This window comes from Cladophialophora immunda (assembly GCF_000835495.1).
Source record: "Cladophialophora immunda strain CBS 83496 unplaced genomic scaffold supercont1.7, whole genome shotgun sequence".
Classification (NCBI taxonomy): Eukaryota; Fungi; Ascomycota; class Eurotiomycetes; order Chaetothyriales; family Herpotrichiellaceae; genus Cladophialophora; species Cladophialophora immunda.
In genome coordinates this window covers 1,096,755-1,112,781 of record NW_015622547.1, presented here as the reverse complement: position 1 = coordinate 1,112,781, position 16,027 = coordinate 1,096,755, and the positions used below count along the sequence as shown (strand labels likewise).

Below are 16,027 nucleotides of genomic sequence, written 5' to 3'. Positions count from 1 at the left end.
ACTTTGCCCAGGCCTCCAAATGCCACCTCGATTCTGATTTCTAATTACGCCATAGCAGCTGCTGTCATTATCCTTTGTGTTCCTCTCTCCAATATCCATCTGCATCTACTATCCAAGTGGAGGCCGTTGATTGCGGGTTGCCTCCTCCACGTCCGAACCATGTCAGCCTAGGTGGTCAGGAATTCAGTTTGTCATCACGGGAGATGCCTTGCTGGGCGGGTCGCGTATGACGGAGTTCCCAACCAGGCATCGATATAATACAACATGGCGCCAGAGAAACCACTTCCTGTCGAAAGCCTGTTACCGTTCAAGCAGAACCGCTCCCCCGAAACACGGGCCATTCTCCAAGATGCTCAGTTTCAAGACTCGAACAGCCACAGTCAGTCCCCGGAAAGTCTGGAAGACGATGAAGGCTCAGGCAACGAAAAGCCCAAACGGCAGAAGCGGTCACGTGCGTGCGTGGCTTGCAGAAACATGAAAATCAGATGTCTCCCCGTCGAGGGCCAAGATGCCTGCAATGCATGTGCCAAGGTCAATCGTGAATGTGTCATGCCAGGGCCCCCGCGGAAAAGACAGAAAACAGTCCACAAGGTCGCCGAACTGGAGAAGAAAATAAACGCCTTGACCGACGCTTTGCTGGCCAAACAGCAGTCGACAGATGGCGCGAAGCCCGAGGATGAATCGCCTCCCAAAGATGCCCCTACCAGTGGGAGCTCGGAACCAGCCAAGACTGACGACACCTCCAATACCAGCCTGGACACCTATCAGCGGAGCCTCATGGAAAGGGCATTGCGGCCCACCGCTCAACCAGAATTCAACAGAGGTTGCAACCCGGTGGATGTGGAGCCTATTGCTAAAGACGACTATGTCGATGTCATTGATCGCGGCGACTTGAGCATGGAGAGCGCGACAGCGATGTTCAACCACTGGATGAAGGACATGTGCTCTTCTTGCCCATACGTCGTCTTTCCTCCCGACACCGACCCGCAGGAACTTCGAAGGACCCGACCTATAACGTTTCTGACCATTTTAGCCATTGCAAGCCCTGTCGTGCAGCCTTCCGCCCAGACAGCGCTTACCATTGAGATTAATCGGCAGATTGCAGAACGAGTGCTCTTTCACGGCGACAAATCATTGGATGTGATTCAGGCGATGCTGCTGAACTCTCAGTACTATGTACGACCGCGCACGGCAAGGGATCTTGCCTTTAATCAAAACATCCAATCAGCCATTTCCCTGTCTCTGGAATTAGGTATAGGCAAGAGATCGAAGCTGAAAAGAAGTCCGGCCGAAGAAGTTGAACTGGCCCGGACATGGTTGGCCTGCTATCAGGCTAACATAAAGTAGGTTTGCTAACCCCCTAATTTTGTGACTCTGATCGTGCTAATTGTTCCCAAATCACAGTGTCACCACCATCCTTCGTCTCCCGACCCTCATAAGGTTCAGCCCACGCACAGAAGAGTGCCTGGAGATACTCAGAACCAGCCCCCATGCCGCCCCGAGCGACAGATGGCTGTGTGCCACCGTGGCGCTGGCACGTCTTGCCGAGGAAGTTGCTGCAGCTTTCAACATGGACGATCCTGGCGCCGATCTCGATTTTACAGAGCCAAGGGTGCAGTATCAGCTGAAATGCTTTCAGCGGCAATTGCAACAGTGGGAGAAGGATACTGATGTCGCGGTGGATCATCGTAAGTCTCGGCGGTTTATTTTTCTGTTGAGAGAGTGGACTAATTTGTGGGAAGGACTTGTGCAACACCAAGCAGCATGCCTCAACCTCTATATCCACGAGATCGCTGTGCACTACGACCACAACGTAGATGACTTCCGACCTGGAGTCCCTCCGTTGGAGCAGCGCAGGGCACCCGACTTTGTGACATCTGCTCACATTGAGGCTTTGTCGACTCTCTTAGAGAGCAGTCACCGAGTCCTTGACACCTACCTCTCTCTCGAGGTCAAGTGTGCTCGAAACCTGTCCAATCTCTACATTGTCTGGAATGCCTATGCTGTTGTGGTATTGATCAAACTGCACTGGATCTTCAACTCCCCAGAGTCCAAACTCGGCTCGGTCTTTGTCCCTGACTTGAAGACTGGATATTATTTGGATGCTGTTCTCAATCGACTAGGTGAAGTGTCAGCCGGTGGCGGGAATCCCTGTGCAGAAGCTTTCGGATTCGTCTTCATGAAGCTCAAAATCTGGCACATACACAGATCAGGACAGCTCTCGGATGACGAGCAAGGGCAAGATGATCAGACACGACGTCGGCGAGCATCCAGCATTCTGCGGCAAGACCCCGCGTCCATCATTGCCTCCGCAAAACGGATGGAATACCCTGGGCTTGGAAGCGCCGCGAACCTACCACCGACAAGGCCTTATACACCAGCTCTGCTTCCTGGCGGAGGTTGGACGAATGTGGACAAATTTGGCTCGAACTTGAACGCCGCGTACGATGCTGCTAGCTACGGAAACACCAACTGGGACCAGTTCAATTTTAGCACCGAAGAATTGGATATGTTTGATATTTACATGAACAACAGTGGATGGATGGGGTATCTGCTTTAGGGTCGGTTCTCTGGCATCTCACACGCGATGTCTAACCTAGAGACTGGCCAAAAATCATTGTGCACAACTGCTATCAAAATATTAGATGTTCTCGCGAGGTGAAGAACACCAAAGGCTGCAAAAATTCACAACAACGATTTGTGCGAGAAACTCAGCTCCATCCGATAACCCCTTCTCCAAGAAGCTTTCTCCTCCGACCATCGACAATCGATACTGTCCGTCCCACAACCCCATCTCCGCCGACACCGAGATTGAGTCTCACGTCGACAGTTGTGGAATCGCTGGCCGTATCGACGAAGAACGAATACAAGACGGGGTTGGACGGGTCATATTCGTCTTCCGAGTCCGAGTCGAGCCCAGAATGTGATGGTGTTGATAGGGGTTGCCCATATTTGCTGAGTGAAGAGTCGTCAGCAACCTAAATGCCGCACAAACAGGGACAGGGGACGGCGTCATACGTACTGTATTCTCACGTTCAAGAGCGCGTCCGGCCGCCAGAAGTCTGAACCGCTACCTGCACATTGGAGGGTGGTTGTGGTTGCTCCTGGCGCTCGATTCGACAGTTTCAGTCTACCTCGAAACGACGATTGTGGATTTGGATGGATGACGGCGATCAGGTCGCCAGACTCGGGAGCTGGAGGAAGATGAGAATCGCCACACATGTCTTTTTGCTGCGTCGCACAGGTTCAAATGTTGGGTTGAGCGATGATAGTTACGATTTACTGTATGAGTATAGCACGCAAATGGTCCTGATGGGAATGTGCGAGAGGCCACAAGATATACGACTGGGGCACCCTCATATACTCTCCCCTTGGGGACATGGGCGGAGAAACCTGATGCATTGTTTACGAGGAATATCTGCTCAAAGATCTCCAATCAATCAAAATCCAAAACGAAGAAGCATACTCGTAGGCTGGAGAAGCATCCCATTCCACCTCGCACCCAGCCTCCCGGGGACAAAAGTAGCCGCTGTTGAGCAAGATATCGTCACTCCTAGCCTCGTCCTCATCTCCTGTGCCCACACGCTATGGAGTTGGAGATGTGCATTTTCTGTGGTGAGTGTGCAGTCGTGTTTGAGAAGGTGAGCAGGTTTCTGACATTGTGGCTAGGCGGGAATGTAAGGGAGATGAGGCTGAGGGCAGATTCGTGAGCAGGTTTTTGTTGTTTAGGGTCTAATTTTAAAATGAGAGGCTGAAGGGGGGCGGAGTCTCCAATATTAATTATTGCTTTTCCTACGGCGTCCCTATGGTGAGAGGATCGAGTACGGAGTACCTAGGCGGTAGTTGCCTCACCTCCACAGCTCGGCGACAGCCTTAACCACCGTTGCTTTCGGGTACAATACTGCAAGTCCGTGGGGAACATTGTCAGCCTTGCCTTTGGCTATATGCACCCAGCTGCCGCCCACGCCATCTATCAGGCCACTCTTCTGACACAGACTAGGCCTTCGCGTTATGATATTTGTACACACAACGGTGGACTTTGATGGGAGACGCTACATGGACTCCGTGGCCGTTGTATGGATTTGGCGTTTGACGTCTTCCGATGATCCGACCATGCAGTGGCGTTTCAGCGTGGACAGATGCGACAGCAGGTTGGTACACATTGGTTTCAGACGCTTGCATCGCATGGCACATTATGGAGTCTCTCTGCTACGTACGCCATGAGAGAATTGTCGAAAGATAGGGTAATAGGAACCAAGAATGCACTCGTCATGGCTTGGCTGCCGAATGCTTATATCCCACTATTGACATCCCATGCCATCTTCGCTAGACAACAAATACACAGTGGCAATCGCTCACTCCCAGACCGCTCTGAAAACACAATGCATCACAAGCAGAGCATCACTGCTCATCCAAACAAAACCATCAAAACCATCACAGACGAACAGCACCTCCCTCAACGAAACCATCAGTCCATCGCGACAGCCAAAGCCCCGGCGACCGTGCCCAGCACCAAAACCCAAGTCCGCACATAATTGTGCCATTGCCACCGCTTGATCGCTTCCTCGGTGCTCATCTTCCTATCTCTGTCGATGCTGCGTTTCTCGTTGAAAGCGTACGTCAATGCCATCTCGCCACCGCCAGGGCCTGCTAGACGGTCGGCTTTTCGCGACAGAGCGCCGTTGGTCCGACGCAGAAAGGTCAGTGCGTAAGGTACGCCCGACGCACTCGCCGAGGCAGCGAGGATGTACAGATAGCGAAGAAGGGATCCCTCGGGAGCTAAAGGGCCTCTGGATCAGCAACTTCAGAACTGGAATGCTGATTTGTGATGGCCAAACCTACCGTGATATGCTAGGTACCCAAACGACAAGCCATTGATCACGCACATGGGCCTAGAAATCTGCATTCGCCAGGAGTGTCAGAAAGAGTACACTCAATCAGGAATGCGAGCAGGAACAATCAACTACTGACATGAAAGCCCATGAGATACTGGTAGCGCCATTCTCGGGCGGCCAACGCGTCGGGAGCAAAGAGAATCGCCGGCACAGCCGCATGGGAAAGAGCCCAGGTGTATCCTAAATCAGACGACAGAAGAGATCAGCTTCGTCATACGGCACAGACACATGCGAGTACCTTCGCCACCCTGTCCCATAAGAGGGCTCAGGAACAAGGGGCCGAGGGGTGGGAAGAACAACCTGCAAATATGCCCGACGAAGCCAATCCACAGACTTTGGCAAGAACAGCGGTGTCCATCCTGTCGTCCCGCCGATGGGAATTCTTTTCCTTCCTCTTGATCTTCAAAGCAGCGTGTCGCAGCTGGATGGGAATTTGGATTTCCCGAAACAACTTGACTGCATTCACCAAGAAAAAAAAACCAGGAGGAAGCAGTTATCACCCAACAGCCAGCGGCGCCCAGTTCAGTCCCCGCACATTCGACACTCGCTTGAGTAGTAAAGACGACAGCGAACACGCGGGAAAGGGGAAGAGTGCAAACAAACCCCCTGGGGACGTTAATTATAATCTCTGAGCCCGCGCCCACCAATACATCACCACTCATTCGTGGCCCCGGATAGGGCGTCAGATCAGCGCTAGTCGGCGCCAGATACGAGGACCGACTTGAGTTGGGTACCTTTGCGATTAGGGCGAGACGGCAGGCCCCTTTCCTCCCTCGGCCCAGCCCTGACTGAACCTGGACAATGGACAACGGCCTGCGTAGTGTATGTATGTACCCAGGGTAATGGGGGCACTTGGCTCCAAGAGCACGCACGGTAGACCTGCAAAACCAGAAGCCACACGTTTGTTAGTTAAGCGAGCTCAGCTGGCCAAGAAGGAAAACAATTCCCGGGTTTTTGTGGGCAGGGCGCCCATGGAAAGGGACAAAGCCCCGAGGCGAGGCGCAAGATAGATCCTTTTTTCCCTTTATTTTACGAGGGCCACCAGGCTTCGCTCGTATCATTCAACCTCGCCCACCAGGAGCACGTCGAAGTTGCGCGCCTATCATCATCGTCATCGTCATCGTCATCCTCACTCCAACATGCTGGTCAGTAGTATCTAGGGTCTAGGAAACTGTATCGACGAGGACCGAGCACTCTAGAGTCTATTTCCAGAGACGGCAATAACAGGCGCAGTCGACACCAGTGCCGCGCAGGAAACCACCCACCCACGTCGGGCTGCAAAGGCGAGGCCCGCCCTGTGTGTGAGCAGTTCTACTCGGTAGTTCGCGGCCATTGAGCTATTCGCCGTCGCTTCAAGGGCCCAGGATCAACTACCTTTCCATTCGAGTAGGTGATTCCTCGAGTAGGCATTACTACTACTACCTCGTCCTTGTAGAACACGCCATCCTCGTAGGGGGCGCGCTTCTTGCACTGTAGCCCGCCGAGTCGAACTATTCGCCTCCTTTTGCACCCTATGCATGGGAAACAGAACGGTAATATTCGCACTGGATTGGCGAATTCAAGTTTCAATTCTCGTCCTGTCTTCTTCGCATTGTTTCGTTCTACTACCGACTCCATCCCCTGCCTCCTCCTCCATCATTATCGTTATCAACCACAGCTACAACCATCCGACTTCCTTTTTCCACCCTCGTCTTCCCGGCCACCCTCGCGACCTGCCTCGTCTGGATCTGGAACACGCTCATCGGCGGCGGATCCGGGAGCGCGCCCGCGGTCAGCCCTAGGACCGTGCGGTCGAACACGCGCGCAAACTGGGCCGCCTGGGCCGCCAGGGCCGCCGGGCTCCCAGCGACGCTGTTTGGGTCAGACGTCGCTTGGGGCGGCTGGAGCTGGGAGAGTGAGGTTCAGATGCTGGACTTGATGTGCTGCACCTGCTCTGCTGAGCAGATGTGGCATTGGCGACTCCCAAATCATGGTGTCCGTTGCGGTTCGTCATTGGCCTTCAGGATTGACAGGAGCGTTCCCGGCTCGTACCCCCACAGGATCTCGAGCTCTCGGATCCTCCCCAGCGAGCCCCATCCCGTACTTTCGTGGATGAGTCTCAACAGTCGCGCCACCGCGAGATGTTCGTCCAGATGCGTAAAGTACCTGCCGGCCAGACAGAGCGGCTGGATCGCGTTGATCAAGTTCCCGCGGTGTGGGTTGGTCAGGGAGATCCCACAGACTCGTCGTGCGTGCCAAATGGTCGAATCTTGCGAGGATGTCGGGGCCATCTCAGTCCGTGGCTGATGGAGCTCGAGCATCAAGATGCACGCCGTGTGGTAGGACTGGTTGCTCGAGATGGCGGCGCGATGCACGAATAGAATGTCTGGAAAGAGCTCGTCGCCGGCGCCGGCGGCCGACGTGACGGGCTGCATCGCCGGCGGCCGGTGAGAATACCAATGCTGCAGGTCAGTCCAAAGCCGCCGCCACTGGGCTTCAAAGGGTCGAGTGTCGTATTGATCTGCTTGGTCCGATTCCAGCAAGCTTGTTCGACGGTAACTTAGGTCGGTGACTTTCGCACACAGGTAGATGGCCCAGTTTCCATACATGTCTGGGCTGTTCGCGCTGTGCTGCTCAAACATCTGCCGTACCATCTCTTCACGCCGGGCCAGCGGGTGTATCAGCAGCCTCGCCGGCGCCAGCCACTGGTCGATGTGAAGGACGGTGCTCTCCGATCCGTGGGCAAGAACCGCACCGCAGACATCCATACGAGCGTAGCACCAGAAGACGGCTTGTAGGAGCCCACCACAGAAGCCGTGGACGTTGAAGAGGCCGAGCAGAGTGGCGCAGCCCTCGACATGTCTTCTCCAATCCCACGAGCTATCCGACATGAGCTCCAGGCAGGCTAGGATGCAGACGACGGCGACCATATTCGCATCCCTCGCCTGCAGCCCCGCAGCTAGTAGAGCAATCGACTCTTGATAGAGTTCAAGACTGTCGTAAGTCTTCTGTGCGCCTAGCTTCCTCTCCATGTGTCGAGCGGAAAATGCCAGGATGGCATAGAGCAGCGCCGGCGAGCGTCGGGCCAGGAGGGGGATTTCCACCGCGAAATGCTGGGCCTCGTCGAACTTGTCCAGGCACGGCGCACTCTCCGTGATCCAATGTGTCAGGTACTTGATGAGTCTCGACTTGGAGATGGACGTGCGTCCGAAATCCGGCTCCTCTCGGGGATACTCTGCGGCTGCGTCACTGCCTGCGTCGATCTGGGTCGAAAGCGGTGAACAAGCTCTCGTATTGAGGAGGCTTGGTGCTTCAGCGAAGAGCATCGTACGGAGTTCCTGCTGTAGCTCACGGAATCGTGTATCGGGGGAGAACTCGTCAGGGGTGGCGTGCGCTGGTGGCCACAGGAAGTGCCCATCATCATCTGTGTGCAGATAGCCATGTTGAATGGTTTCTGAAGAAGCCGACAGCTGCAGCTGATTGACCACGAAGCCGGCCATGACCTGCTACCGGCGAGCGGAGTTTCCACCCTTGAGTGCGAGTACCATCTATAAGCCCAACACTAAGGCAGTCATTGACAGTCGAAGTGGTATCTTCCAGCTCTTGGTGGTGGTACAGTCTTGTGCCCTCTTCGTCTGCATATAGAGGGTAGATCACCTCAGAAGGCCCGAGAATCCGCTCTCAGCCTCGCGTGGGCAGGTTTGACATCGAAGTGGATATAGATATTTGATATCAAACCATCTGAGTGGCAAAAGACAGTCAAGATCCGTCTGGTTGTACTGGTATTCAGGGTGGTCGAGACCTCGGGACCGTCCCATTTATACTTCGTGATGCTCTTTCAGGGACGTCTCGGGCCACTACTAACCTTAGGCAGGGGGTGTCTTTGGTCATGCGAGGCTTTCCCGAACCCCTCCCTCATCCCCCCACAGATGGGGTGCATGTCTCGCTTGGCCTGCTCTGTCCAAGCCAATCCAGCTACCTACTTGCTCGGGAAGGGATTTCCAGGCAGGTTGGTGGATGTATGGACCAAGTTTTCTTCGCCACGGTGAGGCACATGAAGTTGCTTCCAACCATCTATCTTTGCTGGTAACCGACGCCATTCTCGGTTGAGGATTTTGAATGTCGCACTATCATGGAACAAACACGTACCATCAAGACACGGGCTCGTACGGGCTGCTTGACTTGTCGCCGCCGCCGAAGAAAATGTACGGACAGTTTGAGACTCTTACGCATTGAGACAGCGTGACCGTCACGGTTAATCCCCCAACTAACGACGCTCATTTTTATCCAGGTGACGAGTGCAAGCCTGTTTGTCGGAATTGCAAGGCCAAAGAGTTTGCATGTCAATATCCTGCCTTGACCTTTATCACAACGTCGCATGAGAGGACTGAGCCTCTGGATGATACGCGAAGTGGTTATAGAGCAATCAAGGTAAGCCTAGACGCAGGATGCCCGCCGTGGCCGTCCACACTGATTGCAGAACTAGTTTGTCCAGAATCCCAGTTCCAGAACTTCGTCCAAAGTCCGCACGCGGCAAGCCTTGCACGAAGTCCAGCACGGCGAGATGGAATTGGAAATCAACGCAGAGACCGATGGCAGCCCTACTGATATTCCCCAGGAAATCCCTGTTCTTTCGATGAACCAGGCCGAGTCGACGTCGACGCCGACGCCGGGCGAACAGGTTGCATTGTCACCCGGAGCTGCTGGAGACGTCCAAAGCACGACGTCTTATGGTAGTGGCCTCAAAGCACCGAGCGCAAACATTTCATCTTCGTGCACGATGGACGTCGGCAGCATAATAGCTTCTCCATCGTGCACGCAGCAACAATCGCCACTGACCGCTACGGCGAGCAGACTCCTGCAGTCTGCTGACCCTCCAACATCTAACAAAAATCTCGAAACCCTCCTCGTGTGCCACTTCCGATACATTTTGGCGCCACTTATCGATGCTGGCGACCATAAGGGTCCATTCGGTGTCTCGGCCGTCCTCCTCGCTCGAGACCATCGTTCCATCATGGCGGCGATTTTGGCGGCTTCGGCTTGCCACCGTGCCGTTCTCTCGCCATCGACCAAGAGTCGGGACCTTGCGAGCAGTCACCACTACCGACAAGAGGCAGAAATCAGGCTGGCAGATGAAGCCAGCTCGATTCAACTCATAGGACGGGTTCTATTGAGCCTCGATTTGTTTTTTCAATCAGGGCCGAGTCAGTGGAAGGACTACCTCTCAAATATGAATACGGATTTGGACGCCTTGGCTTCACAAGCACCTGCTGGGCGATGTTGGGAATCGCTTTTATGGTTCTGTTTCAGAATAGGTCAGCCCTTCGCCTTTATGGGCTCCCCCAAACCCGTAACAGAGCGGAACATGGGAAAGAAACAAAGAGGTGCTAACTCGAGTATGCTACAGACCTCGCAGCATCTATCTTCGCCGAGAAGCCACCGCAGACTCCGTTGGACGTCTCGTCCCAGCACATTGTGCTTTCCGACGTTTTATATCCTCAGTCTAGCTCCTGGCGGCGGCTTTATCACTCTGTTCTCCAGACTCTCCACAAAACACTCTTTCTCGTACGTGGTAGTCGGAATACGCCCTGTTCCCCGACCATCACGGGCAATACTCCACCCATGGGGTCAAGAACGGCATCAGACTTCTTATCCGGCTGGGTTGACTTGTGGCACGAATCCCAAACGTGGTACCACGAGCTTCCTGCCTTCATGCGGCCGGTGGTGGTGGTCCCAGCCACAGAAGCGAGTCAGCTTGACCCCGACGAGCCGGCCTCATTCCCAGCCTATGTCTATACAAACACGTTTGCATTACTGTCAAATATGGCCTATCATATCAACAGTTTGTTGCTCCTTTCATACAAACCGCGAATTCTGGAGGCGTCGGCAACCCCAAAACAGGCCCTATCCCAGAGCTGGCACACATTGTCACTCGCAGGCACAGCAAGCAGTAACGATTTTCCGGAACAGTGGGACCCTGTAGTTGTTGCAGGTCTGCTGCTCGTAGCCAGGAGATTGACACACAAGGCCCAGCAGGCCGCACTCCTCTTATGTTTGGAGAGGTGCACTGCCGTTGCGGGGATCATGCTAGAACATGAGGTAGACGAGGTTCGAAAATTGTGGGAAGTCTCTCGATGCTATACTTGACCGGTGTCTCCCACAGCCTACTTCCTGTTATGAACGAGCAGCACGCGCCCGTCACTCTCCGGGGTCCAAACCGCATGGTCTGCGATCTCATATGCGAACGGAATGCTCTGGCTTGCCCCAGCGCACTCTACGCAACGTCCTGCCGCCACAGTTGCTTCCTGGACGACGGATTCGATAATGGTGTCGAAGCTTTCAAGCGTTGCTCCGGTGGCCATGAACTTGGCGAATCGGCAAGCAAAGTAGCCGACGAAGGTGTCTCCAGCTGCAGTTGTGTCGACAACTTGCCTCACTGGTCGAGCCGGACACCGGCCCAGCAAACCAGAGCAGGTCGAAAAGAATACACCTTGTGCCCCCAGGGTGATAAGGACGATTTTGACCTCCAAAAGCTTGTGGAGCTGCGCGGCAAATTCTTGTTCGTCCAGAGGTGGCGACGAACCATTCCTTGGAGCAGTCGACATGAAGCCGGCTATCTGCCCGGCCTCGGTTTCATTCATCACCAGCACGGCGGTGCCTCTGAGCGATCTCGGCGGTATACCATCCGGGAACACGGGAGCCGGGTTGAATATGACATGTTGTCTGCGGCTGGGATCGTTGAAAAGACACAAAAGCTCCAGGACCGTCGATCTCGGAATTTCGCCCTGCATCAATACAACATCACACTCGACTTTTTGCCGCGCGATAACATCAAAAATTTGGGTCGCGTCGCTCATTCCCGAGTGGTTAACGCCAGGCACAACAAGGATCCGGTTCTCCCCAGCGGAGCTTTCGTCGACGATGATACTTGCTGATCCGGTCCGGCCGCTGCACGCTCGATTGACGTGCACAGTGCTCACTCGACAGCCATCACATATGGGCTTGACGAGCGTGTCGTGGAAGTGATCCTCACTCCCAACGGCACCAATCAGATTAATCAACATGTCTGCTTGACCGGGGGAAGTGAAGGACGCGCGAGCGCACGCAACCGCCTGATTCAGTCCCTTTCCTCCCGCCCAGGTCGAAAAGGCTCTCGCAGTCAACGTCTCTCCGGGACCAGGAACGCGGGATGTATATGTGACGAAGTCGACGTTGATGGAACCAACGACGCAGATGTGTGGAACTTTGGCTCTGCCGTTGGCCTCTACTATCAAGTCATCCTCGGGTGCCATTTTCCCTGCACACCAAAGTCCGGTACTGGGAAGGGGGGTTGAACAAGATAGGTGAGGATTCCCGACTGATTATTCCAGAGATCCAAGACAACCGTCTCCAAGGGTTTCAAGCCTTGGATAGAATCCGCGGAGAAGGCGCCCCAAGCCTCCCTGGACAAGGTTTCAAACAGGGATATTTGAGGATTCAAGTCAGAACAAACCATTCCGAATCAGTCGGTGTCTTACTACACAGAATGTGGCACTGGGGTTCCATCTTGGATTTCATTCCCGCGGTGGAACCCAAGCACATGAACCACTTCAGTCGCAAACGCCGAGAAACAGAGCAGGGGGCAAATTTCTCAAAGAGGAAGTCCAACCACCAGCGAGTCTAGCCATAGACTGGTCGTGTGGGTATCCAGTCGGGAATGCGGTACGATAACTATCCTTGAGGCCGTGCTTAAACAGCGGTGGCTCGCTGCTCGGGGACGATAGTATTACCAATCAATTATGCCCATTCTTGATACTGAGCAATTCTTTCTGTGTCAACAGCAGATCAGTCTAATAGTTTCGCTGGTGAACGCAACTTTCCGAAGCGTTCTGCTTCTCTACTTCTTTAGATCTGAGGATATCTTGGTAAGGGCAAGTTCTTCAATCCGGCACTTGGTCGCACGCGAGTATAAATACACATATGAGCAACTATGTAGTCTGAGATGTGCCAAAGTGGCAGTTTTCAACCCTTGTCGACGGAGTAGACTGCTCGGAATTGAACGCAAAATCGCAATTTGCAGTAGCTATTGACTTCGAATCTCCCACCGTAACTGTGTTCCCTCTCCAGCATTTACCACCTGCCACTCTTAGTCAAAAATCTCACTGACCGGATTTGTTCTCGGGACCGTGTCGCTCAGCCTCTTGAGTGATGACCCGAGTTTCTTCGAGGAGGTCGATGCGGGTTGACTTGAATCGCCAGGCCGGAATGCGTTTCTCGAACAGGACGTCGACCTCCTCAAAAGTCCGGTCTTTGGTCTCGGGCAGGCGGAACACGGCCCAGATCAGGAGCAACACCGACGTGCCCAGCCAGACCAGGGCGGTCTTGCCCCGCAGGTTCGCCTTGGTGGGATTGATCAAGTAGGGCTCGACGACCATGGTGGTGATGAACCACACGTTCCAGAAGTTGCGGGCCATGGACAGCGTGACGGACCGGAGGCGGGTGGCCGACACCTCGGCGGCGATGGTGAAGGCCAGCGGGCCCAGGCTGAGCTGGAACAGGGCGAGCCACACCACCAGGAGCCCGCCCTGCGCCCACACCAGGTCGTGGTTCCCGGCGACGTGGAAATCCAGGGCCCCGATGACGATGTAGATCGCGCACATGGTAGTGAGGGAGCACAGAATGATGGTCCGTCGGCCGACCCGGTGCATCAGAATCCAGGCGAGGACGGTGAAGGTGACCGAGACGGCGGTGCCTCCGAAGCTGAGCTTGTACGCCCCGGACGCGCCCAGGCCGGCTTGGACGAAGAAGTAGACGTTGGTGACGCCGAACGCCTGGCCAGATAGCGCCTGGCCGGCCACGATGAGGCAGACGATCTCCGTCCGGCGCAGGTTCGTGCCCCGGAAACAGTGCCAGATGCTGGTATCAGTCTTCATGGCCTGCTCCAGCTTGTTGGTGTGGACGATCATGGCGAGTTTGAGCAGCACCTGTTCCGCCGTATCGTTGCCCTGGAGACGCTGGAGGGCCTGTTCCGCCTCGGCCAGGCGGCCCTGACGCACCAGCCACCAGGGCGACTCGGGCGCCAGGATGCCGACGACGATCAAGGGCGGGATCCAGATCCACATCAGGCCGAACGGCAGCCGCCAGCCGCGGTTGGTCGTGTCGTTCACGAGCGCCTGCAACACCCCGGCCGCCACGAGCTGGCCGAGCACCCAGCACAGATTGACCGCCGAGGTCATGACGCCTCGGAGCGCGAGTGGCACCACTTCGGACGCATACGCGGGGCCCTGCATGGCGAAGATTCCCCATGGGATGCCACAGAGCACCATCCCGGCTGCCAGGGCAGGCAGATTGGGCGCAAAGAACGGGAGGAAGATGGTCCCGGTCAAGGCCACTAAGAAGAAAAGCATGACCTTGCGGTAGCCAAATCTCTCCGTCAGATATCCATTCATGAGCAACCCGAAGACGGACCCCACGAAACCAGCCACAGACAGGGCCGATTGCCAGTCGGCAGGGATCACTTTGGCGTCGAGCTCGGGGTAATAGGTGCCAAATCGCTCCACGAATGGCGGGTACGACGTGTAGCTGATGATAAGAATGGTGTCGTAGCCTTCCATCTGCAAACAAGAAAACCTTGGGTCAGCATTGGGATAGCAAACCGAAGAAGACCAGTAGGGAAACGACTTAAACAAACTCGTGGATTTTGACAATATACAACAACGCAAGCGGAATATACCGAGGGGAGGGGGAAAAGAAATACAAGGGTACTAGACATACAACGATAGTGAAGGACATCAGGGCAGCCCACATGGTGGCCAGGGGATATCGCTTGATGGCTTGTCCAAAGGTCAAAGCATGTTCGTCCTCATTTGCGCGAAGCATCGCCACGTCCAGGGCCGAGGAATTTTCCTCGATCTGCTCAAGGTCGACGTGTTCGGTATTGCTCTGCGCTTGTGCGGTTTTCTCGTCCGCCATCGTTGACTGGGGGATGGCAGGGTCCGCCATGGTGCGTGGGACGTTCAGGTCGTCAAGATCTTTGGAATTATCAGAGAAGCCCAGAGAGGATGGAGCGACAACCCGAGGGTTGGCCTGGATTGCACAGCACTATAAATGCTGGATTCGAGGTGTCGTTCTTGCCGAGGGCTCGTAGACCAGGCCGGTATCATATGTAGCAGTCGAGGAATGGTCTCGACTTCATGGCCCCCCCCCGTCCCCAACATATACCCTCAACTATATAGTAAGTTGAAAGGCTAGGAGGCAGAGAGCTGGCTTCCTCTGCCATCTCCGCTACACTTTTTTCTTGGTGCGAAGAAAGCGGGGCCCCACGAAAGGCCGAGACCAGGGTTGCCGCTAATTATCGAAGCGAAACCTGGGACAGAGCGGAGTCCAAAACGCCCCTTGGACGTGCCGAGCGTTGGTGGTTAAATGCCCCAAAAGGGAAATCGGCTGAAGACCCCTGTATGCGAGATGCGGTCTCTTGTGGGTCAAATTCGCAGCCTGCCCGATCAGGCTTTGAACGTCGCTTCCAAGGGAACCTAGGTCGTAGACTTCTCGGAATTTAACGCAAGAGCCTGGATTGTGGTGTCTCTAGCTCTGGGGCAATATGGTATTGGTCCCAGCTGGCATCGATCCAGCCCCAGGAGCCCATTCGAGCGGCCACACTCGGGAGAAGTAAACGATTGCAATCAAAAGATTCTCGTGCATGCTTGGCTCCTGAGGTGTTCTAGAATTGGATTTCTAGCTAACCGTATACAGCGGCATTTAAGGCAAGTATCTGTGGCGGTTTCGGTGACGATCCGAGTCATGCTCGGGATGCCCTGAAGAGGGTGCCCTGGTCCTAAAGGAAGACCAACAGTATGGTGAGGGCGGAGAGCGTGGTGGATAACCTGACGAGAATAGGCAAAAATGGGAAATTTGACAAGGCAAATACGTTCCATGTCTTCAATCAATTAGTCTCTAGCAAGGTGGATGCCTCTCAGGTCTATTCAAATATGGCCATTGGCCAACCCATTCGTCCTCCCATTCGCCGTGGCATGATCACCACCATTCTGTTGCGCCTCGTGCCGTCCTGGAGACTGCACGTCCGACTTAGGCGGCGCGATGTCCATCGCTCTGATCCAGTCCGGGTCCAAAGCGTCCGTGCGCAGGTAGGGACTCCAGTCCCTGCCCTCGACCAC

At 54.8% G+C, this 16,027-nt stretch overlaps 4 protein-coding genes across 4 annotated transcripts; 1 reads left to right on the top strand and 3 right to left on the bottom strand.

Moving 5' to 3' along the window:
• Positions 1–42: 42 nt before the first annotated feature.
• Positions 43–3,460, top strand: PV07_11175 (uncharacterized protein). The gene is made up of 3 exons (XM_016398584.1): positions 43–1,343; positions 1,405–1,688; positions 1,743–3,460. Exons 1-3 carry the CDS (start codon positions 265–267, stop codon positions 2,558–2,560), a joined length of 2,181 nt encoding a protein of 726 aa, XP_016243146.1. The 5' UTR covers positions 43–264; the 3' UTR covers positions 2,561–3,460.
• PV07_11176 (uncharacterized protein) lies at positions 2,412–3,350 on the bottom strand. The gene is made up of 2 exons (XM_016398585.1): positions 3,023–3,350; positions 2,412–2,955 (listed from the first exon to the last, which is right to left on the bottom strand). The coding sequence occupies exons 1-2, from the start codon at positions 3,220–3,222 to the stop codon at positions 2,712–2,714; spliced, it is 444 nt and encodes a 147-aa protein (XP_016243147.1). The 5' UTR covers positions 3,223–3,350; the 3' UTR covers positions 2,412–2,711.
• A 771-nt stretch (positions 3,461–4,231) lies between the features above and the next one.
• Positions 4,232–5,456, bottom strand: PV07_11174 (uncharacterized protein). Its single transcript, XM_016398583.1, has 4 exons — positions 5,196–5,456; positions 4,972–5,075; positions 4,843–4,900; positions 4,232–4,779 (listed from the first exon to the last, which is right to left on the bottom strand). The coding sequence occupies exons 1-4, from the start codon at positions 5,251–5,253 to the stop codon at positions 4,469–4,471; spliced, it is 531 nt and encodes a 176-aa protein (XP_016243145.1). The 5' UTR covers positions 5,254–5,456; the 3' UTR covers positions 4,232–4,468.
• A 1,406-nt stretch (positions 5,457–6,862) lies between these two features.
• On the bottom strand, positions 6,863–8,374 carry PV07_11173 (uncharacterized protein; the record flags this gene model as incomplete). The annotated part of the gene is made up of 1 exon (XM_016398582.1): positions 6,863–8,374. The coding sequence occupies one exon, from the start codon at positions 8,372–8,374 to the stop codon at positions 6,863–6,865; it is 1,512 nt and encodes a 503-aa protein (XP_016243144.1).
• Between the last annotated feature and the right edge of the window lie 7,653 nt (positions 8,375–16,027).